Source organism: Syzygium oleosum, unplaced genomic scaffold (genome assembly GCF_021117445.2).
Source record: "Syzygium oleosum isolate NSW1041296 unplaced genomic scaffold, Sole_v2.1 Sole_v2.25, whole genome shotgun sequence".
NCBI lineage: Eukaryota > Viridiplantae > Streptophyta > Magnoliopsida > Myrtales > Myrtaceae > Syzygium > Syzygium oleosum.
In genome coordinates this window covers 4,064,579-4,086,450 of record NW_026607509.1, presented here as the reverse complement: position 1 = coordinate 4,086,450, position 21,872 = coordinate 4,064,579, and the positions used below count along the sequence as shown (strand labels likewise).

Here is a 21,872-nt window from a genome sequence, read left to right as displayed (position 1 = left end):
ATTGATACGACAAGAGTTAAAGATTTCATATAAGAGTTAGTATATTCAAAGTATTAGTGAGGTTTGCAAAATAAAAGTTTGAAAGTTAGTATGAGACTCGGTGATTTGCAAACTATAAGTTGATAATTTCATAAAGTATGGGTAAGTTAGTAAGTTCTCAACGAGTTATTTTGAAAAAAAGAAGAGTCATTGATTAGTTTTTCTACTAACATTTTTTTGAGACTCACCAACTTTTATTGAAGTTTGTCAATACAGAAAAATCCATATTTTTAGACACCGAACGATAAAATCCTGCTTGGTAGCATTATTAATGCAAGTTCCGCATAAGCTATAAGTTAGCTTTTTAATATGTTTAGAGGAACTTACGCCTCTTTAGGTTGCTTTCAATGTTACTTTTGATTGGGCACTTGATAACCGAGACCTAACATCGTCACCTTTCTTTCATCGCGAGACACCTCAAATCTTTAGAAGCTCTCAAATGTAGATATTTAAGGTCATATAGGTGCTGGACTTTCAACTTTATTGTCACTAGATTTCCTATTTTGAAATTCAAATAACTTTTTTTTTTGTCATACTTTAACTCTCAACTCACTCTTAGACTTTTGCCCTATCTCTTGCAGGGCATTAGAGTCAAAACCCAGATCTGAAACTATACGTCCCCATCCTTAATCCCCCTGAAAATGTGAGAATTCAAACTCCCCACCTCTCCCTTATTTGTATTGATAAATTTTGAAGGGAAAGCTAAGTTTTGACTTTTTAAAGCAAAACCAAACAAGCTCAGTTTACATTTTCACATTTAATTAATCTAGTGAGTAAGTTACATCAGAGAGGCAAGTCTATGTTTCTTAATAGGGATATGGCGGGGCAGGTACAGGGTCGCATTCTCGTCCTCGCCACGTGCCCCGCACGGGTCATATTTATGCTGCTCATCTCCAATTCTAGTGGCTATGCAAATTTCTTAGGCCCATACACCCCATATATAATAACGTCTAGCTTAAAAGTTTTTGATAAAATTCTTCCACGAGCATAACTTAATTTATGCAATAAGTACTGGAAAAATTTTGCAAGTTAAATAAATAATTTATGGGCAAAATAACACGAATTTGGAATTCTTAGATCTAAAATCATAGAGTTTAGTTTGGAAATTCTCCATGAAAAATGACGAGAAAAGGGAATAAATTATTGAAAGTATTATGTTAATATTAGGATCTTCGCGGGGAATAAGAAACTTTATATGATCAAATATATGACTTACATAAAAGAAACTAGATTAATATAAGAAATCTCCAAATTTAAATCTTTCAATAATAATCTAGTTCGTTAGTTACGGGTTTTATTTTTCCTTTTGGGAAGAATTAACACGGATATCTCGTGGAGTGGGTAAAATCGACTTCCCTATTTTTGGAGAAATAATGGTGAAGCGTATTAAGCGATTCAAGAAAGACAATAAACTTGATATACTTATATATTTCTCTCTATTGTATGATGTGAAACTTTTCCCACCAACAAGCATTATGTATTCATATTTCGACTTATGTTTTAATCGATGTATGAAATCAGAGGGATATATTTATATATATATATATATCTAAGTCAAAATCACAATTTGTTTCAACTTTTACTTTCTAAAATTGCCCTTGCTGTATAATACCATTCATTGAGTAACCACCCACTTTCTTTGTCTCGATTTTTACTTTCCAAAATTACCCTTACTAGGTATAATGTGAGCGACCAGCCACTTTCTTTTTATGCGAATATAACCACATTTTCTTCTCATTTTTCACGAGTGTCGATGTGATCTAAAAATATTACATAAGTATTTAACCTATATATTTTTATATATACGAAGGTCTTGTTTCATTCCTAGAATGATTTCACTAAATCAACGCAGCAAATACAATTCACAACATCATCTTTAAAAGGAATTGCGAGTGCATGAGAACTACTATTATTTCCTCAATATGAATTTTATTCGCCTACTATATAGGGTTTCATATTATTAAAAACAAAAGGAGGAAAAATATATCTTCTGCCATAAGAACGAAGATTAGCCTCCACAAAATTTTCTAGTTAGGAAATTATTTTCTCCAAAGCATAATTGGGCCAGGCCGACAGTCGTCAAACGGGCCCAACTACTTCCTCCTCGTCCAGTCCGTCGATGGTTCGGATAAAAGGGCGTGCCCGCAACAAAACATAAAAAAGTGGGGCGGAAATTCGGAAACTCTCGAAAAAGCGAGGGCCGGAGTGAAAATTGCCACCCCTCCGTATCTTCTTTTCCCTGAAACGCTCCTCCGATAATGGAGCCTCCTTGATCAGAGAGACTCGGAGCAAAGCGAGGTTTCTCTTTTCCTGAAACTCTTCGAAGTCCAAGGTTAGTCAATGAACCGTAACCCTAGTACAACGCTGTCCCGAATCTTCTCAAGTTCGTGTTTTTCTAGCTGTAATCGTAGAAACACCGATTCGTGATGTCTGTACATGAGCGGAGGCTTGTGTTTTGCCCAGTGTCGAAGCCCTAGAAGCTTGACTTGACTGGTCGGTTTTGAGTAAGGTGCTTCGTGTTTTGGCCGGGTAGATTTGTCGTTGAGGAGGAATCGAACTGAAATCTTGATTGTAGCTTGCTGGAAACTGAAAGACTGAGCTGGTGAATGGAGGGAATGTCGCTACTTTCTTCAATTAGACTATGGACGGTTCCTGATTCTGCCTCCGTGATTGAAATCGATGGGGATTGTTCAGATGAAATCAGATATACAAACGACACGGTTGACCGGAGTCGTCCTTATTCTTTTTGATAGTTTCGGCATTTTCGATTTTCTCTCTGATTAGAAGGGAAAATGAACAGACAGTAATTTTGCGCTCTTGGTTGTGCTATGCATGATGTTTCTGGTCCAAGCACATCACCTTACTGTGCTCCTTGGAAAGATGCCTTCTTTTTCCCTTTCGGAAACGTATCAATGTAACTGTTCGTGTCTTGCTTAATTCAATGGGAGAAGACAGACAATTCTATTCCTTACATCTACCTTTACCCAAGTTGAATTAAACAATAGTTCATAGGCTGGCATGTATATTTAGATCTTTGCAGGTTGGTATCTATGTGTCTTACCAATTTGCTTTGTCTCTTTTCCTACAGGTTGCATGAATTTCTCCTTGTAACTGGTAGTAGGGGAAATGACGCAGCTTTGGTTGTGAGCCTAGCATTATCACTTCTTTTTGGACGCTGTTTTGGAGCATGATTAATAGATCTGAGGTACAAGTCTAGTAATTTCCTTTGCTGATGGAGTCATTGTGGAAGCTACTGTATCTGTTCGAACCAGCCCCAGTTACGCTTATTTTGACAGCAATAGCTGTAACATTTGGATCGGCTTTTCGAGCCTTAAATTATGGGAAAGAAATGGAGCGCAATCGCGATTTGTCGGACGCATCTATTACTTTGGACAGGTCCCAGGCACTGATGATTCCAATCATGAGCTCTTGCAGCTTGCTTTTGATGTTCTACCTGTTTTCTTCTGTTTCCCAGCTGCTCACTGCCTTTACTGCTGTAGCGTCCGTCTCATCCCTTTTCTTCTGTCTTTCTCCCTATGTGACCTATGTGAAGTCCCAATATGGTTTGGCTGACCCGTTTGTGTCACGGTGCTGTTCAAAGTCGTTTACAAGAACACAGGGGCTTTTGTTATTGGTATGCACTGGTACTGTTGCTGCTTGGCTTGTTTCGGGGCACTGGGTTTTGAACAATTTGCTGGGCATTTCTATTTGTTTTGCATTCGTGAGCCATGTGCGCCTACCAAATATCAAGATATGTGCGATGCTTCTTGTTTGTCTATTTGTGTACGACATTTTCTGGGTCTTTTACTCGGAAAGATTCTTTGGAGCAAATGTCATGGTATCAGTGGCCACACAACAAGCTTCAAATCCTGTTCATACTGTCGCTCACAGTTTAAGCCTTCCCGGGCTGCAATTGATTACAAAGAAATTGGAGTTGCCTGTGAAGATTATGTTCCCCAGGAACTTGCTGGGTGGAGTAGTACCTGGAAGAAGTTCTGCAGACTATATGATGCTGGGTCTCGGTGACATGGTACGGCATTTTCCAATCTCATTTATTTTTTGCGATTACTCCATGTCATTCAGATCTGAGGTTTTAGATATTCCCAAATTTCAGTGGCTTGCTGTTTGCCTGTTTCTGATTGTCTTGTTAGAGTTTTTAATGGATTGAAAGTGCTTTTTGGTACTATTTCTTGCCAACATGGATGGATCTCAATAGTATCATCTGATGCAATTTGTTTATCCATCAGATAAATAAAAGGTGTGAGGACCAGATTCACAGTTTTGATATTAGCATTTTTCTTCAGATATTCACCATGACAGAGTTCTCCATCATGAGGGATTGAGACTTCTGGTTTGTCATTTGATTTTTCTTAACATATTTTTGCAGTTTCTTGGGATTGATTTGCTGCACCGCCAGTGTTTTTTCTCAGGCATTTTGGTTTAGCATCTCTATGTTGTCCTGACCCTTCATTCATTTCTGGCTTTTTATCTTTTGGCAAAATTCATATCAAGTTTGTGTTTGGCTCCATTACTTTGTACTTGTACTGCGAGCATGTTCTCGCAGAGCCATGTCACTTCCTCAGCCTGTGTTTATTTTTTGGCTAACACTTCTTCAGCCTGTTAGGTGCTTCTGTAGTGCAGCCTTTCTAATGTCATTTTTATTTTTTTCCCTGTTCTACAGAACCTTATCGAGTAAGAAATTGTTTGATGTTAGTGTATCCAAAATTTTAGTCCGAGGTCTACCTCTGAGAATTTGTTTTAATGATTGCTTTGCAGGCTATTCCTGCTATGCTTTTGGCACTAGTTCTCTGTTTTGATTATCGGAAAAGCAGGGATATAGTCAATTTATTGGAACTTCACTCTTCTAAGGCAAACAAGTACATATGGTATGCCCTTCCTGGATATGCCATTGGACTCATAGCTGCCTTGGCAGCTGGAGTTTTGACCCATTCGCCTCAACCTGCCCTCCTCTATTTGGTACGCCTTTTGATCTTATCTCCTGAAAAAAATTGCTGTGAATATGTGTGGACAATGTCACTTTTTGTCCTATTGTTTCTATGCATCTTGTTCTTATAGTTGGCCTGAGGGGTAATACTTACTTTGGCATTATAACTGCTAAATTATTTTGATTTGAATGAGGTAGGCATACCAGATGTCTTGTATACTGAGATAATTCTGGCAAAATGTGAATCCGAGTGCTACCAAACTCATTGATACTTTGTTAAATTCAGGTTCCTTCCACACTTGGGCCGGTCGTTCTCATTTCTTGGTTGAGGAAAGATTTAGCAGAATTGTGGGAAGGTACTACACCGAGCATGAGTGATAAAGGGCGCTCAGAAGAGGTTTGAGTCGCCGAAGTTGTAAAGTTATTTGAAAGGTTGACTGCTATGCTTATCAGTTATCGTTAGTTAAAACACCAATCTGAGCTAATGACTTCTTTGCGATGAAGCTTTACTTATCAATCTTCATAGAAAATGAGAAAAGATAGCATCCATTAGTTAACTGTGGATTTGCAAAATTGCACAATTGACAAATGATATTCAGAAGACAGCTAAATTGGGGAATATTCTGACAGACGGATAGTTCATCTTTCTATGATGTCCACGAAAATCGGTACTTTCATTTTATGACCATATAATGTTGATTGAACCATAATAACCACTATCCTCACCACCGATAATTTCTTGGAGAAGAGATTGCAAAACTGCATGAAACAGTATGTTGCATGATTCTATGACCAAATTATTTCATGCAACGCATTTTCTAATACCTCACATCTGATCTTTTTTTGCATGTGACCCAATGTTCATGTATAAGCATTTGGGGAAACTGGTAGCAGCCCAGTGCACCTTCATAAAGCTGTAATTTCCTTTTATCTATTCAGCATTTGGATTGCACTAGTTTTTTAAGTAAGGCAGTAATAATAAACTCCACATATTGCATATCTCTTTAGGGAAAATACTAGTAGTCTTAATGATAAGGGCTATGTATCGGCAGTGTGCTGGTGACATTGCGAAGAACCCTTTATGCATTGCTGTAATAACTTACGACAACTTGTGACGTGATTTCTGAGAAGAATTTTATTGCTACAATATTAGAAGATTAAACAAATTAATCCTGAAGAATGAAATTGAAGTCGTGTAGGATGATCAAGATTTAAATGTGGCTTTATTATTTTGACGATTGATTAATATTCATCTCAAATACTAAATAAATCCGATTTTGTTTGCACTTTGTGGTTTACTTTTGAAGATATTTTGGTGTTCGACAAACTAATCATCTACAGTCCTTCACTCTCCACTTTTTTCAATTGGATGTTCATTATCTTCAATGCCTTATAAACTAGAACGAGGCCAAATGAAATCTCTATGGCATTGTCAACAGTTTGAGCTTCTGCGAGGAAACGAGCTGAGCTGAATGAGTAATCTGTAGATATTGTGATCATGCTCACTCGATGATTTCGTTGACAGATGGAATCGTGGACGTTACTACTCGATGATATAAAACTAGTGCAGTCTGTTGCGCGAGTTAATGTCTTCGATCGATTTTTATTTTTCCATGCCGAACTTATGCCGATGATTGATTGCCCTTGGAACTTGGGTTCCTTCTTGTGCTGGATTATAATTTGCACCTGAAGTGATCGTTGGACTGATTAAGATCGAGCTTTTGAATCGGGTTTACCGAGTTTCTCAGGCTAATGGAGGTCTGGCTTGAGATGGGGTAAGCCTTTATAACTGAACGTCGTCATTCAAATCGGTTTGCGGGCTCATGGAACCTCAACAGGTCTCTGAGCAGTCAAATCCATGATCTAAGTATATACACGGTATTATAGCCGACGAAGGTTAACAGGTTAACTACCAATTTTTCATTTTAGGGTGCATCTGTTTCGCGAAAAGCAAATGATATGAAAAATATGTTTTTTTTAAAAATGATTTCTCGTATCGCTCACAAAAATGAACGAACGAAAAACATAAATTACTGTCGATAATGAAGATATTTTTAATTTTTTTTTAAATCATTGATTTTCTGCGAAATGAACTGATCATTTATAATATGGAAAAATCTAACAAAAACAGACAACCACTATATATAAGCTATTGGAGGTTTTTTTTTTGTCTCACTCATCTCTATTATGTACATATGTATGCGGTGCTCACAGAAATCAAACTCCAAACTTGGTACTTTCCAGCCCCACTCCTCAATTCCTTTACAAGCCGCGCTGTATGGCTGACGGCGCGCCATTAGAGGTTTGCAAGCCTTCGAAAAGGACAATTTTTTGGCCCCCCCAAACGGGCATTCGAAGTACGAAGGGCCCAAAAACCCTCAGATTCCAACGTGGAAAATGGGGAAGGAAAGGAGAGAGCCCCCGGAAAGAGGTTAGGTAGGTGTCCGTTTGAAATTCCGGCGGTCGGAATCGGAAAAGTCGCCGGTCTGCTTGCCCGGGGATAAGCAGGCAAAGTCCGTCAACTGCTTGGGAGAGAGAGAGAGAGAGAGAGTCGAGTAGAAATGCCTGCGGGAGAGGCGGAGATAAAAACACATCAGTCCCTCTCTCTCTCTCTCTCTCTCTCTTCATATACACAACAAGCTAAAACCCTTGGCCTTGGGGATTTCACCTCTGTCTATCTCTCGAACATGTCTTCAGCGATCGCGTCGTCGCCCCCGAGCTCGCCGCAGCTCCGATTGGCTCTGCGCCGCGGCGGCGGCGGTTCCGGGGAGCCGTCCCGCTCGATCCTCGTGAGGGAGGCGCGGGCGAGGGAGCTCGGCCGCCGGTTCCCCCGCCTCTGCGTCGGCCAGAGCGAGAGCCGCCCCCGGGATTTGGGTTCCTGGACCGGCTCGGACAATGGCGCGGACGCGCTGTCCGGCTGGTCCGGTTCCGATGACCCCCGGGGATCTCTGGATTCTCAGCGGAAGAGGTGGTTCGGAGGTACGGTGGGAGAAATTTGTTTGTGTTATGCTTGCTCTGAGTACGATGTCTCGTGGAAATTGAAAGTCGTCCTTAAACAACGAGAAGGAAAAAAATTGAAGTCCGTACTGCTGAGGATGATATTGCTGTTCTCGTAAGAGAATGATTTGATCGAGTAGTTGCGTCCTGGAAATATCGAACCGGCCATCAGTAGTCGGGACGATTTCGGCTCATTGCGAACTGTTTTCAGCTCTTTTTTTTTTCTATTTTTCTTTCTTTGCTGTAGTTACTGATTACAGCTTATTCTGTGCTAATAACACTTTTGGAGTAGTTTGCTTTCAGGGATTGTTGGAGCAGGAGTTGTTCTTGCTGCTGGAATCACATTTGCAGCGATATATGCAGGGAAGGGAAGCACTTTGAGTGAGTTTCAGTTTCTCTTGTGAAAATACAGTTTCAGGACTGAGTTTGAAAATAGCGTTGGGATTGCTGGAAGTTCTTTGTTAGGCCCTAAGGATATGTTCTCTTTCCCTGTCCCTCTTCGAATCTGTCTCCCACAGGGTTGCTCTGTTAGTTCATCTCGTCCGATTGCAGCTGCCAATGCAATTGGAATGCAAGTTCATGATTTACCTCCATCATGATGTATTCAATCTTGGTGTAAACAGGACCTAAACCAGAGATGGAGCCCTTAACTACACAGCAGGAAGCACTGTTGGCCCCGGATGATCAGCACGTGGAGCTTGAATCTAACAATAAAGAGGGTACTCGTGCAAGGCACGACGACGTCAATCTGAGTGATGAGTCAGGTATGAGTGGCGATTCTCTTTCCCTCCAAGAACGTAATGACTCTGTGAGCGGATATAAAATGGAAGATGATACTGATGATGGGATCCAAACTGGTACTTACTCTGGTACTGAAAATGCTAATAGTTCTTCCAAGGAAGATGATCCGCAAGATGAGTCACCCGTTAGTGACAACTCAATTGCTCCTGAAACAAGTTTAGGTGCTGGTGTACTCCTAGAAGATGATACTGTGGCTGCTTTGGCCAATATAGAGGCACGAGGTAGCCTCGATGACGCTGTACCAGAATCTGCATCTGGACAGAAAGGGGACCTGATTAATGATAATCCAACTGCGGGAATTCTCACAAACTTCACTGCTGATTACAAGGGGGATGAGTCATTGAAAACTAGTAGTTCTAGTGTTCTATATGAATCTACTAAGCTTTATCACACCCAAAGTGAGCCTATGGCGCTGACTGATTCATTTGGTTCACACGTAGACACTATTCTAGAATCAAAGGCTGTGCCCAACACTGAGCTGCAGAAGTTAGTTCCAATATCTGCTGAAGAAAATCATGATGCAGACAAAGCACCTCAGGTGTCGGTTGAGGGGATAAATTCAGCACTGAAGGAGCATGACTCGAATGAACATGGTTCATCTGCGACTGAATCTGGGGCATCTTCAGTTTATGCATTTGCAGATGGACAAGAAAAAGATGGGCAAGGGGCAACAGATGAAAGCAGAACAGATTTTGCAACATCAAATTCAGGAAACACCTTTGCCTATGCTGGTATACCTGCTCCATCCTTTGTTTCTGAAGCTCTACGAGTGAATCCTGGGAAGATTTTGGTTCCTCCCACAGTTGATCAAGTTCAAGGACAGGCTCTGGCTGCACTACAAGCATTGAAGGTACTTCCTTGCACTCTTTGTTAGCTCCACCAATTGGGTTTGGGATTGATGATGATGGCGAGTCATTGCATTGTGAGCTAATTTGTCACCTCATTGGTGTACTTTTCCATTTAAATAAGTGCGCAAGCACTGTTTTCCTCTTTTTTTGTTGGGTAGGGGGGTGTTGAAAGCAGTAGAAATCAAGGAAAGGAAGTTGTCCGTGCTCGTTTACTTAGATATGGTCAATTAGGAGGGCAACTTTCCCTGTTGGGGCAGTTAGAAAATCAATAGAGTAACTTTGTTCTGAGTTTTTTGTGTTTTAACCAGGGGCTCATCTTTTAATTTCAAATTTTCATTATAATGATAATCTGTATTACTTTTATAGCTGCATTCAAATAAATTATTTAAAGAGATCCATTCTTCCAGAGAAATTTAGTAGTGGAAAAGTTATCTCTTTTTTCATATGATTTCTATAACTTATTTTATACAAAAAGTCGTTCTACCATGGAGTCTTCTTCAGAAACCTTTTTCCTTTGACCTCTAAGATTGATGTAATAGTCTATCTTCCCTTTTTATAAGGAGTCAATATTATTGTGCCTTGCAAGCAATCTAATCTAAGTGCTCCACCACTCTATTCAGGTTATTGAAGTTGATGTCCAAGCGGGGGATATTTGTACACGTCGTGAATATGCTAGATGGTTGGTGTCAGCAAGTAGTGCTCTTTCAAGGTGTAGAGATCACATTTTCGTGATTTGTTAAATAGAAAACTTCAACTGTCGATTTTCATTGCTAAAATAGATGACTAAACTTCTGCTTAAATGCCCTCTGCCTCTTTGTAGAGATACAATTTCCAAAGTTTATCCTGCCATGTATTTAGAAAACGTCACTGAGCTAGCATTTGATGATATAACACCTGAAGACCCTGATTTTGTTTCCATTCAAGGTGAGAAATGGTCTTTCCTGGCTGCAACTTCAGCATGAAGATACTTCTATGTTCACTCCTTTCTTTGATTGCTTTGAAATATCAGGTTTGGCAGAAGCTGGGCTTATCTCAAGTAAGCTTTCAAGACGAGATATGATGTCATCTCCAAATGAAACGGAGGACCCTCTCTATTTCTTTCCTGAAAGGTGAGTAAAAACTGTGATTCCTTCCCAATCGCGTCTTTTGTCGGCTATGTGGAGGATTCTCTATGGGCAATGCAACGTAGTGAAAAATCTTCCACTACTGTTACCCTTGAGAGTACCAGCATGCTTCTTGAGATATTAGTCTCTATTTTATTAGACCATAGTGATTGTAGTAAATCCGTTCAACCTCAATACACAAACTTGATAACGCTGCTTTGGGAGATTAAGAGGAATAGATACAAGAATCATATTATGATGTTTATAATCTGTTTAATGACTTCCCAAATTTTTTTGTGATGCTTTTCTTTTCTTTTCTATGCCACACACTTTTTCACTGTCGATCTACTTTCTTGTATATTTGACAGCCCATTATCACGTCAAGATCTAGTCAGTTGGAAGATGACGCTGGAGAAGAAACAGCTCCCAGAAGCCAACAGAGAGGTTTGCTCAATGAAGTTTTTGGTTTATGCCTTGGTTTCTGGCCACTTATGTGACTTCACTAGCAACTTTTAGAAAAATTCGTTCTCTTTACATAAACAGGGCCTGGGCCGCGTTTCTGGATTTATAGACATTGACAAGATTAACCACGATGCATATCCTGCATTAGTAGCTGATTTGTCCGCTGGAGAACAGGGGATAATAGCCCTCGCATTTGGTGAGCCATATGACCTTGACTGCTTGTGTGGAACCTTCATTTCAGCTTGGTAATGTATATACTTTTTGGTTCGAGATAGGTTACACAAAATTGTTTCAGCCAGATAAGCCGGTTACGAAAGCCCAAGCAGCTATTGCTCTTGCAACTGGTGAAGCTGCAGACATAGTAAGTGAGGAGCTTGCACGCATTGAAGCAGAGGCAATGGCAGAAAATGCTGTTGCTGCTCATAGTGCCTTAGTGGCTCAAGTCGAAAAGGATATAAATGCAAGTTTCGAAAAGGTGCTCTCAGTAGAAAGAGAGAAAATTGATGCAGTGGAAAAGAAGGCTGAAGAAGCAAGGCTAGAATTGGAAAAATTACGGGCTAAGAGAGAGGAAGATAGTATTGTCATGATGAAAGAACGTGCTGCTGTGGAATCAGAGATGGTAGTTCTCTCCAGGTTAAGGAGAGAAGTGGAACAACAACTGGAGAGTCTAATGAGTAACAAGATAAAAGTCTCATATGAGAAGGAGAAGATTGAGAAACTTAGGTTGGAAGCAGAAAAAGAAAGCCAGGAAATTGCTCGCCTACAATATGAGCTGGAGGTTGAGCGAAAAGCGTTGGCAATGGCTAGGTAAGTACAGCATGATGTAACTAAGGAGTCAATCGTGGTAAATTACCTTTTTCAATTTAGATGGTTTCCCTGGTGTCGAACATCTATGTGTGGTTTCTTAAACTGTCTTTGCCAATCCATCGATTCTTCTAGACCTGCATGTATCACCTTTCCGGTTAATTTGTGTGGCATTCTGGAAAAGATTGCATTCCCGGTTCATTTATTATGCTTGAGGAGACGAGATATGTCCATGTGGTGATGAACTGCGCACTGCAGCCACTGCTGTTTCATGCTGAAAGTGATGATCACACAGTTGCCTTCTTTGAAATTGTATTCGGACTCAGTTCAGTCTCTTCATCCAAATACTACTGAACTCAAGTTTGCATCTCGTGTGTTGTTTAGCAATCATATACTTATGGAACTTCAAAATTTTGCTACTCAGGGCATGGGCTGAAGATGAGGCAAAGAGAGCAAGAGAATATGCAAAAGCTCTAGAGGAGGCTAGGGATCGCTGGGAGAGACAAGGTATCAAAGTAGTGGTTGATAGTGACCTGCAAGAGGAGACTTCTGCTGGTCTCACATGGATCAATGCTGGAAAGGAGTTGTCAGTTGATGAAACTGTAAATAGAGCTGAAACTCTGGTGGATAAGCTCAAGGACATGTCTGCGAAAGCTGGGGAAAAACCCAGAGAGTTGATCAATAAGATTGTCCAGATAATACTTGTATTCATATCAAACCTGAAGCGATGGTCCTCTACTGCCAGGGAGAGAGCTGGAGAACTTAGATGTGTTGCTGTTTCAAAGGCGAGGATATCAGCCGAAGAGTTGCAGCAAAGCATCGCAAACGTGAGCCTCGACCTCAAGGAGGGAGCAAAGAGACTTGCTGGAGACTGTAAGGAAGGGGTTGAGAAACTCACCCAAAGATTCAAGACATGAGCGCATAGCCTTTTCCTGAAAGTCTCTTCATTTTTCCCGTGAGGTAATTAACTATGGCGGCCTTGAAAAAGCAAAAGTTACCATAATGGAATTAGGGAACTGGTTGCAGATGACCTCAATAATCCAGGATCCATGTTTTTGAAGTCCCACTTCTTTAACCTGTTTTGTGGGAGTACATCTTGTGTAGAATAAATCATGTTCAATAAAAATTGACTCCGCATTATATTCATGATCTGGCTTGGCTTCTACTGTGCTTTGTGCATGTACGGTTGTCGAATGGCAGTATGTACTCGTTCAAATGTCTCGAGTCAAGATTCCGGACAGTGATGGTGTACTGCTACTATAATTAATTCGTTACTGTTGGTGTTTGGTAATGTTAAGTATAATCCCTCATCTTGCCCTATTTGAGTTCCCCATAAAAGAACGGTGAAAATGATTCCTAATAAGATTTCTGTGACCAAAAGAAAACTCTGATTACAGTGTCTGAAGAAGCAAACTGTATCTTAGATTGTTTTATTTCACGAATTGTGTTCTGTCCATGTATAGGCATCATCACGTTTTTCACTGCCCCTCCATGCGAACCCCTCTTCTGTCACAAAGGAAGAGTTTATAGCCGGTCCAAGCGTGTAAGATGGTGGAATTCCATGCCGTCACTAAAATCCACCTCAAACAACAGCCTAAGGGCATAAAAGTAATCACCAGATTTTCTGTCAAAACATGAACAATACTCCGACTGCCTAAGTTGCAACAATAGACGATCGTGGATACCAAACACCACTGCAGACTACTTCCTCTAAGAAGCCCACCACTAGACAATCGATTGAAGGCAATCCCCACATGCCCAAAATATCTATCATACGTTGCTGCCAACTCTGCTGCGCTAGGGGAACAACGTATTTGATTAATGTATAGAGAGCTCATCAAATTGAATGTGTACCGTATGACTACAATAAAAATGGCATTGATACCACAACTTGCTTTTCTCAGAGCCTGATTAGTTTAAAAAGAATCTTTCAAATTCTAGAGACATGAGAGCTAAGCACACGGAATTACCCCGGGCCAAGACCAGAGTTTCCCAATGAATGGAAATGACCAAAGGCGTCTAGCTGCTGAAATAAGCAATGAACTAATCCTTTGACACCCACTTCATCATCTATCGAGCAAACCTGTTGGTAAACGAGACATATTTGGAAAATGACATCAATAACGTTCTCATGGAAACCTTCTAATAGAAAAACTTAACCACAAGAGATCACACACCAGAATCAGAATATCAAGCATCAGGCCAAAAGGACACTGCTGTCATTTCGAACCGACTTACAACAAGAAAGAAATTTTCTGAGCTTCTGTCTTGAACTAACATAAGAACACTAAGCAAAGATAAGTAATCAGCTTCTACATGTAAAACAAAAATCTCCGCAGCAGTTGTTTCGGAAATGAATTCTCACTTCTTTTTCTCACCGCCTCCAGCAGACCTGCAAAGGCAACACCGAGGATGATCAGGAGAAAACAGAATGGATCTCCACTTGGGCAGTCGAGCTAAATAAAAGAACACAACGTTCACTGTCCAAAAGGAATTACTCAAGTCCTTAAGTGTTACCTCATCTTTCTGAGAACGTTTGACATCTCCTCACGCTTCTTCTTTGCCCTCTTGTGAGTGCCCAGCTTTCTTTTAGCTACCTTCAAAGCACGCTTGTCCTTCCCAACTTTCAAGAGCTCAGTGATCCTCTTCTCATATGGTGCAAACCCAGCAACTTCCCTGATCAAATTCCTCACAAAGTGGACTCTCTTGCTTGTTTTCTGCATATATGTCACGCATAAAGAAGATCAAACTTCAAAGGTACAGACAATTTTCTTCCTTTCTTAGTGTGACATTCATGAGCACATCTCTTTCCTCCATAGCATTTAAAGTATATGCACACTCAAAATCAACTTTTCAAAACAATGACTCTGCCACCCAACATCCACCCAAAAAGATAGGGAAGATCCATTTTAATCATGAGAATAGCTCAGGAACATCTATTCCTTGCACAGACTTACCCCTTTGCGATCAGAAGGACGTGATGCCAATTCCTTCTTGGTCACGATGTGGCCCTTGTTCAATCCGACGAAAAGGCCGGTGTTCGGCTGCTTCGGAGCCATTTTCCTGCTACAGCCAACCCAACAAATTCGACGTCAGTGCATCGCAATGCAAATCTATCCAGAGGAAGATCGGAATAACCAGGACACAGACAGGAACTCGCAACCCATAAACTACCGCATCATTCACTCGCTCATTCATTCATTCTGAGCCGAACAGCGCGGTAAACAAGAGATTACGCCCTTCTAAATGTCGGGAAACATGTACTAAAAACCATTTAGACGACTAGAATTCAAACAAAACACGCGGATAACAGTGGCGTGAGAATCACCGAAACACGGGAAAATCAAATACCAGCTTTGACACTACAGCCACAGCACGAGAATTCAAGCCAAAGACGCATGAGTACACTGGACTAGGCGATCTCGGATCCAGCATCTATCGATACAACGAATCCCAAAACGTGCACGATTCGAACAAATGCAAGCGAGCATTTCAGCTTCATCCTGTCGGAGCTACGCGTACCTTTCGGGACGCGACGGCGACGGTCAGAGGCGGGCGAGGGAAGAACTAGGGTTTTTGCTCGTGGGTTCTGCGCCTATTTATACCCAGAAGCTTGTGCGGCGGAAATAGACGAATCGAGGGGTAATTCGGTAAAACACGTGGAGTCCATTGCAACGACACCGTTCTGCAGTTTCCAACTCTCGGGCCCTCGGCCCATTCTTAGGTCAGCATGATTAAGTCAAAATCCACTTTAACCTTTGGAGTGAAATCAGAGCCACTTTGGTCTCAGTTTACTTTTAGCGTGGGCGGCCCTTGCTTATCAAATTTCACCCGCCCTTTCTAAACCGATCTACACGTGAGAGGGCGTTTGCGAAGTGCACATGCTCTTTATATTAACCTGTGTATTGTTAGGGGTGCATTTGGTTTAGCATTTGCAAGAGTCAAAATCTCTTGGGCAAATGCAAATAGCATTTAGTAAATTTTTTGGAGAACTTTGGACAAATACAATCATATTTCTAAAGACATCTAAAGGCCTTTAGCCAAGGCAAACCCGGCGGTCATTTGGAAAGTAAAATACTAGGAATGCAATTTGGCATTATCCCGTGTTAAAATTGCAATTTACTAATTGCAGTTTGGCATTGTCCTACTATTCATCAGCACTATTCATCTTCCCCCACGATTGGAATAGGAGGAGCAGGATGTAAGCCGCCTAGGGGGTCGCGTGACCGGCGACCGCCATCTAGGGGTCGCACGATCCAAGGTGACGGCTGCTTGGGGTCGCGTACCCAAATGTGATTTTGCCAAAACATCAATTAAGGGCCCGTTTGATTCAGCATTTGGATCAGCATTTACCAAATGCTGAACTCAAATTTTTTATCCCCAAACTACCCTTAGTTATTTTGGCTTATTCCGGTTTTGCCCCTCGTGTGTACTGTTCATCTTCTTCTTTGTGAGGTGACCGGCGAGGCGGCCGGCGCCGGATCGGGCAGGCAAGAGGCTAGCGGCCCTCGCCCGAGGCCGGGCGACCCTCGGCGAGGGTCACGAGACCCAGGCGACTCCCGCTCGGGTTGCGCGACCCAGCAACCGCCCTGGGTCGCGCGACTCTAGGCAATCGCCGGGTCGCGCGACTCAAGCGGGCCGTCGCCCGGGTCACGCAACCTCGTGTGACCGCCGCCTCGGGTCGCAACGGCCGCTTGAGGTCGTGCGACCCAGGCGGCCACTTGGGTCCCGCGACCCTCGCCGAGGGTCACCCGACCTCGAGCGACGGTCGCCAGCCCCAGATCTGGCCCGCTGGCGGTCGCCCGACCTCAGGCGACGGCCACAGGCGCCAGATCGCTCGCCCGGCGACAGCCGGCGCGCTCCGGCGAAAGGGTAAGTTAGGTTTTTATTCCCAAAGTCCATTTGCAAAAATAATTCACCAAATACTATATTTTGGTCAAAGTAACTTTATAAAATATTTTTACCAAACATCATTTGCATTTCCCCAATGGGCTTTCACCCAAAGGTATTTGCATTCCCCCAAGTAGCATTTTCAAAGTTGAACCAAACGGGCCCTAAGTCAAAATTGTTTCCTAATGCGTTTTAAAATTGCAATTTACTAAACATTATTTGCATTTTAAAAAACTCCTATTTTGCATTTTCCCAAACATATTTTCCCAAATTCGAACCAAATGCACTTTTAGATGAATTACCGGAGCAGTGGGACTTGCATGTGCGCTTCGACGAGAAGAAAAGGGCGACACTAGTACGGCCTACCGGCAACTGCCGTGTCATTACCCAAGAACACAACTGTCGCCAATCAAACATCAACACTGTCCACCGCCATGTCTTTCTCGTCTTCCTTCATCTTTCTTCTCTTCATCCATCGTCAACGCGGACCCTGGGGGTTTGACTTGCAGGTAGAGGCCATTTCGTTCACTTTTCTTCTCACCTTCGTGACTTCGTCATCTTCCTCAGTTGATTACTCCCGATTCGATTCATAACTCCACCGCCCATCAGGCCATTACCACCTACATCCCATTTTCGATCCAGGCACACACCATGTCCCCTTCATCTGCGCACCGCAGCAACACGACAATGGGGTCGAGAGCCCACGTTTCTTTCGCGTTTCGAGCTTCGGTTCTTGCCCGCGAAGTCCTTCCTGGTCCTCTGGATCACCCAGCGCTCGCTCTCGCGCCCGTTCAGTGAAAGTTTTCTCTTAACTGGCGATCTCTGGTTTTAGTTCTGTCGTCCGATTTTGGGATTAGGAGCTGCGATCGTGGACGCCGCGCGGAACGGGATCGGATCCGTGCTTTGACGGGTGGCTGAGTCGTACTCGTAGTCTGCTTCGGGGCTTTGCTCTGATGAGCGGTGGTTTTGGCCTCCTAGAGATTCCTAGGACAGTCTATCTGGAGATGTTTGCTCGATTCCGATAGCGGTTTTGCTAGCGAATTTAGTTGAATTGGGGAGGGAAGCTACTTGTGAATTCTCTATCGAAAGTTTCCCTCCCGCCACTTAACGTTGCCATTCATTGTGCATCCTCTGACGACTTGTCTGCTGTGTACACATTGAATCTTGTGTGCCCTGTCAAAGTAAGCACCCTCTCGTTACCGGAAAAGCGGTCACATAGTAATTGATTTGTCCCTTGGGTAATCCAATTCCGGTTATTCTCGAGTCCAAGCTTCTAGAGTCCTTTAATTCATTTGCAGTGGAGACTTCCATACTCGCTATTTGTCCTGGCATGCTTGGGTTCTAGGCATATTCATCCATGTCATTGATATGCGGCCTTCCTCTCCTTGAGTGCGTCTACTGTCTGGCATGCGCTCGTTGGGCATGGAAGCGATGTCTCCATACCGCAGGTCATGACAGTGAAACCTGGGGCCATGCCAGTGCTGAAGAATTTGAGCCTGTTCCTCGCCTTTGCCGCTACATTCTAGCTGTTTATGAAGATGATTTGCGGAGCCCCCTTTGGGAACCCCAAGGAGGTTATGGAATAAACCCGGATTGGTTGGTTCTGCGAAAAGATTATGCAGACACACGAGGATGGGCACCTCCTTATATACTGTATGTTGATCACGATCATGCAGACATAGTTCTTGCCTTTAGGGGTTTAAACTTGGCAAAAGAGAGTGATTATGCAGTGCTCTTGGATAATAGATTGGGGAAAAGGAAGTTTGATGGTGGCTATGTTCATAATGGGTTACTAAAGGCTGCTGCGTGGGTATTGGATGCAGAATGTGAGGTCTTGAAGAAATTGGTGGAGAAGCACCCTAATTACACATTGACTTTTGCTGGACATTCATTAGGTTCTGGTGTTGCAGCATTGTTGTCAATGGTGGTTGTGAGAAATCTTGACAAGCTGGGTAATATTGAAAGGAAGCGAGTCAGATGCTATGCCATTGCACCTGCCCGGTGCATGTCCCTGAATTTGGCTGTCAGATATGCGGATGTCATCAACTCTGTTGTGCTCCAGGCAAGTTCGTAGTCCCTTTGTTGTTCATTGTTGTAAGTTGAATGAAAGTGAGAACTTGAGTATCTCGATGTATGGAGACATGCCTATTGAAGTTTACTTGCTATGGGAACTTTGGTATGCATTGCTCGTTTCTATTTACGCATTGGTTAATTTAAAATCTTAAGCCACAATGGCCATTCTTCAAAGTTCTTGGCGCTGTATACGGCTGTGCGGATGCACTGTCAGATTCCAGATTTCTTTTCATTCTTTTTTTCCCTTTTGCAATCTCAAAAAGACAGCACGGGAGCATCTCTTCTGGTGAGGTTAATATAGAGTGTGAATTTGCTGGCTCTCTACTTCATGTTTGCTGAAGTCTGGTGAGATATGCCATCTTCCTCATGGAAATTTGCCTCAATGAAATCCAACTGCTTCTGCCACAGATGTAAACGATAAAAAAGGTGTGAGATGGTGAATTGCTACTTTCTAAAGCCCTTGACAAATTATTCGTTAAGAATCATCGTAGCGGCACTGTCTAGGTATACTGATTTTGAGATCGAACGTGTTTGGTTAAGCATTTTGTCGGCAGCTATAGCATCATGTAGCTGCACTCTGCTAGTGTCTGCTATTCTGCCACAAGTAATTTTTTATTCATCTGATGGAGATTTTTCCATTGATCAGGATGATTTTTTACCTCGAACAGCTACACCCTTGGAAGACATCTTCAAGTCACTTTTCTGGTAGGGGCTGCAGCAACAATTCTGAGTCACAATATAGCAAAATAAGAACTTTAGTTCCGTGAGGCAAATTAGAGCTTCCCTTCCTTCTTATCACAAGAGTATCGATTGCAATACAAATGCGGTTAGCAAAGAATGTTGAAGTGATAAAGATCGAAGATTATGGACATTAAATTCAATTTCTCTTTCTTTTCTGTTTTGTTTTTTGGTCTCTCACTTGAAAGTATTGATGGATCTTCTTTCTCTTGTTGGACAGTTTGCCATGCCTCCTGTGCTTGAGGTGCATGAGGGATACCTGTATTCCAGAGGAAAAGATGCTGAAAGATCCCAGAAGACTTTATGCACCCGGTCGCCTCTATCATATAGTTGAGAGAAAGCCTTTCAAGTATGTTAAGTCGTCTAGAGAAGATATAGCGTATGCAAAGAATTGTCATACATTTTAACTGCAAATAGAGATTTTTTCTTTTGATTTTGTCAAGCACGTGCACATAAGTTGAATAACTTATCTGGTAAACTAAAGCATTGCCTTGCATGATTGTCCAAGTAATACTCTCTGACTTAAGGCAATACAGACGAATTTATGGTCCTCATCATGTGCAGCATCTCTAATAGAAATTTGGCTCCTTAATGCATCTACTATACAGTTTCAAGGAGGTAGGAATTCATTAATTTCTACTATGCTAGGATGGGACGATTTCCCCCAGTTGTAAGGACAGCAGTGCCCGTGGATGGGAGGTTCGAGCACATAGTTCTATCTTGCAATGCGACTTCTGACCATGCAATCATATGGATAGAGAGAGAAGCACAGAGGGCTCTCAATGTAAGTTTCGATTCCTATCTTTACTGTGATTGTGAAGCCAAGTGTACTCATTTTTCTCTCTACTCATCTTAGTCACCTTCCTATAGCACGAAATGCATATATATGAGATGCTGCCTAATAGATAATACCTTACTGGACAATCAAAACTTTTTAGAAGTTCTTTTATGTGGGGTGGTAAACGGTTAACCAAAAATGTTAGGATTGTGGACCGGCTGTGATAAAACTTTTCAAGAAAGTAAAAGGCCAAGCATGAGTTTCTAGGCCTATGAAATGTGGAAGAGATCCTGAGCTCAAGATAGAGATCCAGAGATTTGCGTATGTGGCGGTCTCACCTCTATACATTGGAAAACCGTGGCTCTTTTTTGCTTTCCTCCCTCGTGTCCGGTCCTTTCTCTGTGAAATTGCACTGACTAGCAACGAACTAAGTTATATGTGCATCGACATGTATATATGCATCTGAGTGCAAACCAGAGCATATCGCATTACTGGGTACTGTTTATCAATTTTGTCTAGAAGGTACCAGTCATGACATATTTCAAGGCGTGGAATTGGCAGGCATAGGAAGCAAATATTACGTGTATCTGTCACTTAATGATGTTTGTGCGTGCACCATGGATGTCAAATTATATGACTGGAGTCCTTAGAAGGACAAGCTGGTGAAGCATCAATGGGTTCTTCCTATTAGCCAATCAATAATAAAATAGACAGTCCCATGGATGACTCTGGGTGTGGTTCCCTATTTAACTGCTTTGTCCATACAAGAAATTACCATCTGCTATCTCGAATTTTGATGAAAGCACCTTGCCATTTTTCCCCTCCAGCTGATACTTGAGAAAGATCATCTCATGGAAATTCCAGTAAATCAACGGATGGAGCGGCAGGAAACAATTGTCAGAGAACACAAAGAGGAGTACAAGGCTGCTTTGAAGAGGGCAGTTACTTTGGATGTTCCACATGCTTATTCACCTTCTCAATATGGCACTTTCGATGAGCTAGAAGAAGGGCAAGATTCATACAAATCCGATGGTGGCTCATCTGCGAGCTCGTCCCAAAGGGAAAAAAAGAACGAAAGCTGGGATGTACTGATTGAGCGTCTCTTCGACAAGGATGAATCAGGTCACGTGATTTTGAAGAAATCTCATCATCAAGAAGATTGATTGTGCAATTTGAGGGAAAACGCAACTTTTGAGTAAATGAGTCCCGTTTGATACTTCCATTGATTTATTTGTACTTCATATGGAATAATATTTGGGAGAAATTGGTTTGGCTGAGTACTCATCGAGGTGCTGAGCTTTGGTGCATAATTAGAGGACAGTGCGGGCCAAAGAACAGAAAAATTATTTGATTAAGTTTTAGCAATCATGTACGAAACAGGATGAAGAGAATGC

General features: G+C 42.0%; 4 protein-coding genes across 6 annotated transcripts; 3 read left to right on the top strand and 1 right to left on the bottom strand.

The window, feature by feature from the left end:
- The first annotated feature begins 2,213 nt into the window (after positions 1 to 2,213).
- Positions 2,214 to 5,541, top strand: LOC115671523 (signal peptide peptidase-like 1). Of its 2 annotated transcripts, XM_030593127.2 has the most exons (4): positions 2,214 to 2,371; positions 3,128 to 4,069; positions 4,816 to 5,016; positions 5,271 to 5,541. In XM_030593127.2, the coding sequence occupies exons 2-4, from the start codon at positions 3,272 to 3,274 to the stop codon at positions 5,385 to 5,387; spliced, it is 1,116 nt and encodes a 371-aa protein (XP_030448987.2). In that variant the 5' UTR covers positions 2,214 to 2,371; positions 3,128 to 3,271; the 3' UTR covers positions 5,388 to 5,541. The 2 variants fall into 2 exon arrangements, with proteins under 2 accessions (XP_030448987.2, XP_056158882.1); XM_056302907.1 differs by lacking the exon at positions 4,816 to 5,016.
- Positions 5,542 to 7,592: 2,051 nt separating this feature from the next.
- Positions 7,593 to 13,145, top strand: LOC115671521 (uncharacterized). Of its 2 annotated transcripts, none has more exons than XM_030593122.2 (10): positions 7,593 to 7,963; positions 8,285 to 8,362; positions 8,605 to 9,632; positions 10,251 to 10,339; positions 10,451 to 10,554; positions 10,640 to 10,739; positions 11,102 to 11,177; positions 11,277 to 11,391; positions 11,471 to 12,002; positions 12,424 to 13,145. In XM_030593122.2, the coding sequence occupies exons 1-10, from the start codon at positions 7,672 to 7,674 to the stop codon at positions 12,914 to 12,916; spliced, it is 2,907 nt and encodes a 968-aa protein (XP_030448982.2). In that variant the 5' UTR covers positions 7,593 to 7,671; the 3' UTR covers positions 12,917 to 13,145. The 2 variants fall into 2 exon arrangements, with proteins under 2 accessions (XP_030448982.2, XP_056158740.1); XM_056302765.1 differs by having other exon boundaries at positions 7,853 to 7,963; positions 8,274 to 8,362.
- Positions 13,146 to 14,085: 940 nt separating this feature from the next.
- On the bottom strand, positions 14,086 to 15,113 carry LOC115671524 (60S ribosomal protein L36-2-like). The gene is made up of 3 exons (XM_030593129.2): positions 14,957 to 15,113; positions 14,517 to 14,716; positions 14,086 to 14,391 (listed from the first exon to the last, which is right to left on the bottom strand). Exons 1-3 carry the CDS (start codon positions 15,056 to 15,058, stop codon positions 14,361 to 14,363), a joined length of 333 nt encoding a protein of 110 aa, XP_030448989.2. The 5' UTR covers positions 15,059 to 15,113; the 3' UTR covers positions 14,086 to 14,360.
- A 2,186-nt stretch (positions 15,114 to 17,299) lies between these two features.
- On the top strand, positions 17,300 to 21,788 carry LOC115671522 (uncharacterized). The gene is made up of 5 exons (XM_030593125.2): positions 17,300 to 18,951; positions 19,609 to 19,667; positions 19,921 to 20,049; positions 20,349 to 20,484; positions 21,306 to 21,788. The coding sequence occupies exons 1-5, from the start codon at positions 18,247 to 18,249 to the stop codon at positions 21,639 to 21,641; spliced, it is 1,365 nt and encodes a 454-aa protein (XP_030448985.1). The 5' UTR covers positions 17,300 to 18,246; the 3' UTR covers positions 21,642 to 21,788.
- The last annotated feature ends 84 nt before the right edge of the window (positions 21,789 to 21,872 follow it).

Excerpts from the sequence above, each read along its gene's own strand:
- LOC115671523 (XM_030593127.2), top strand. The coding sequence starts at position 3,272 with ATGGAGTCATTGTGGAAGCTACTGTATCTGTTCGAACCAGCCCCAGTT. Across the intron at positions 4,070-4,815 it reads TGCTGGGTCTCGGTGACATG|GCTATTCCTGCTATGCTTTT; the intron begins GTACGGCATTTT and ends ATTGCTTTGCAG. Across the intron at positions 5,017-5,270 it reads AACCTGCCCTCCTCTATTTG|GTTCCTTCCACACTTGGGCC; the intron begins GTACGCCTTTTG and ends TGTTAAATTCAG.
- LOC115671521 (XM_030593122.2), top strand. The coding sequence starts at position 7,672 with ATGTCTTCAGCGATCGCGTCGTCGCCCCCGAGCTCGCCGCAGCTCCGA. Across the intron at positions 10,740-11,101 it reads CTCTATTTCTTTCCTGAAAG|CCCATTATCACGTCAAGATC; the intron begins GTGAGTAAAAAC and ends TATATTTGACAG. Across the intron at positions 12,003-12,423 it reads AAAGCGTTGGCAATGGCTAG|GGCATGGGCTGAAGATGAGG; the intron begins GTAAGTACAGCA and ends TTTGCTACTCAG.
- LOC115671524 (XM_030593129.2), bottom strand. The coding sequence starts at position 15,058 with ATGGCTCCGAAGCAGCCGAACACCGGCCTTTTCGTCGGATTGAACAAG. Across the intron at positions 14,717-14,956 it reads GTCCTTCTGATCGCAAAGGG|AAAACAAGCAAGAGAGTCCA; the intron begins GTAAGTCTGTGC and ends ACATATATGCAG. Across the intron at positions 14,392-14,516 it reads AACGTTCTCAGAAAGATGAG|GTCTGCTGGAGGCGGTGAGA; the intron begins GTAACACTTAAG and ends TTGCCTTTGCAG.
- LOC115671522 (XM_030593125.2), top strand. The coding sequence starts at position 18,247 with ATGTCATTGATATGCGGCCTTCCTCTCCTTGAGTGCGTCTACTGTCTG. Across the intron at positions 20,050-20,348 it reads GTTGAGAGAAAGCCTTTCAA|GATGGGACGATTTCCCCCAG; the intron begins GTATGTTAAGTC and ends CTACTATGCTAG. Across the intron at positions 20,485-21,305 it reads AAGCACAGAGGGCTCTCAAT|CTGATACTTGAGAAAGATCA; the intron begins GTAAGTTTCGAT and ends TTTCCCCTCCAG.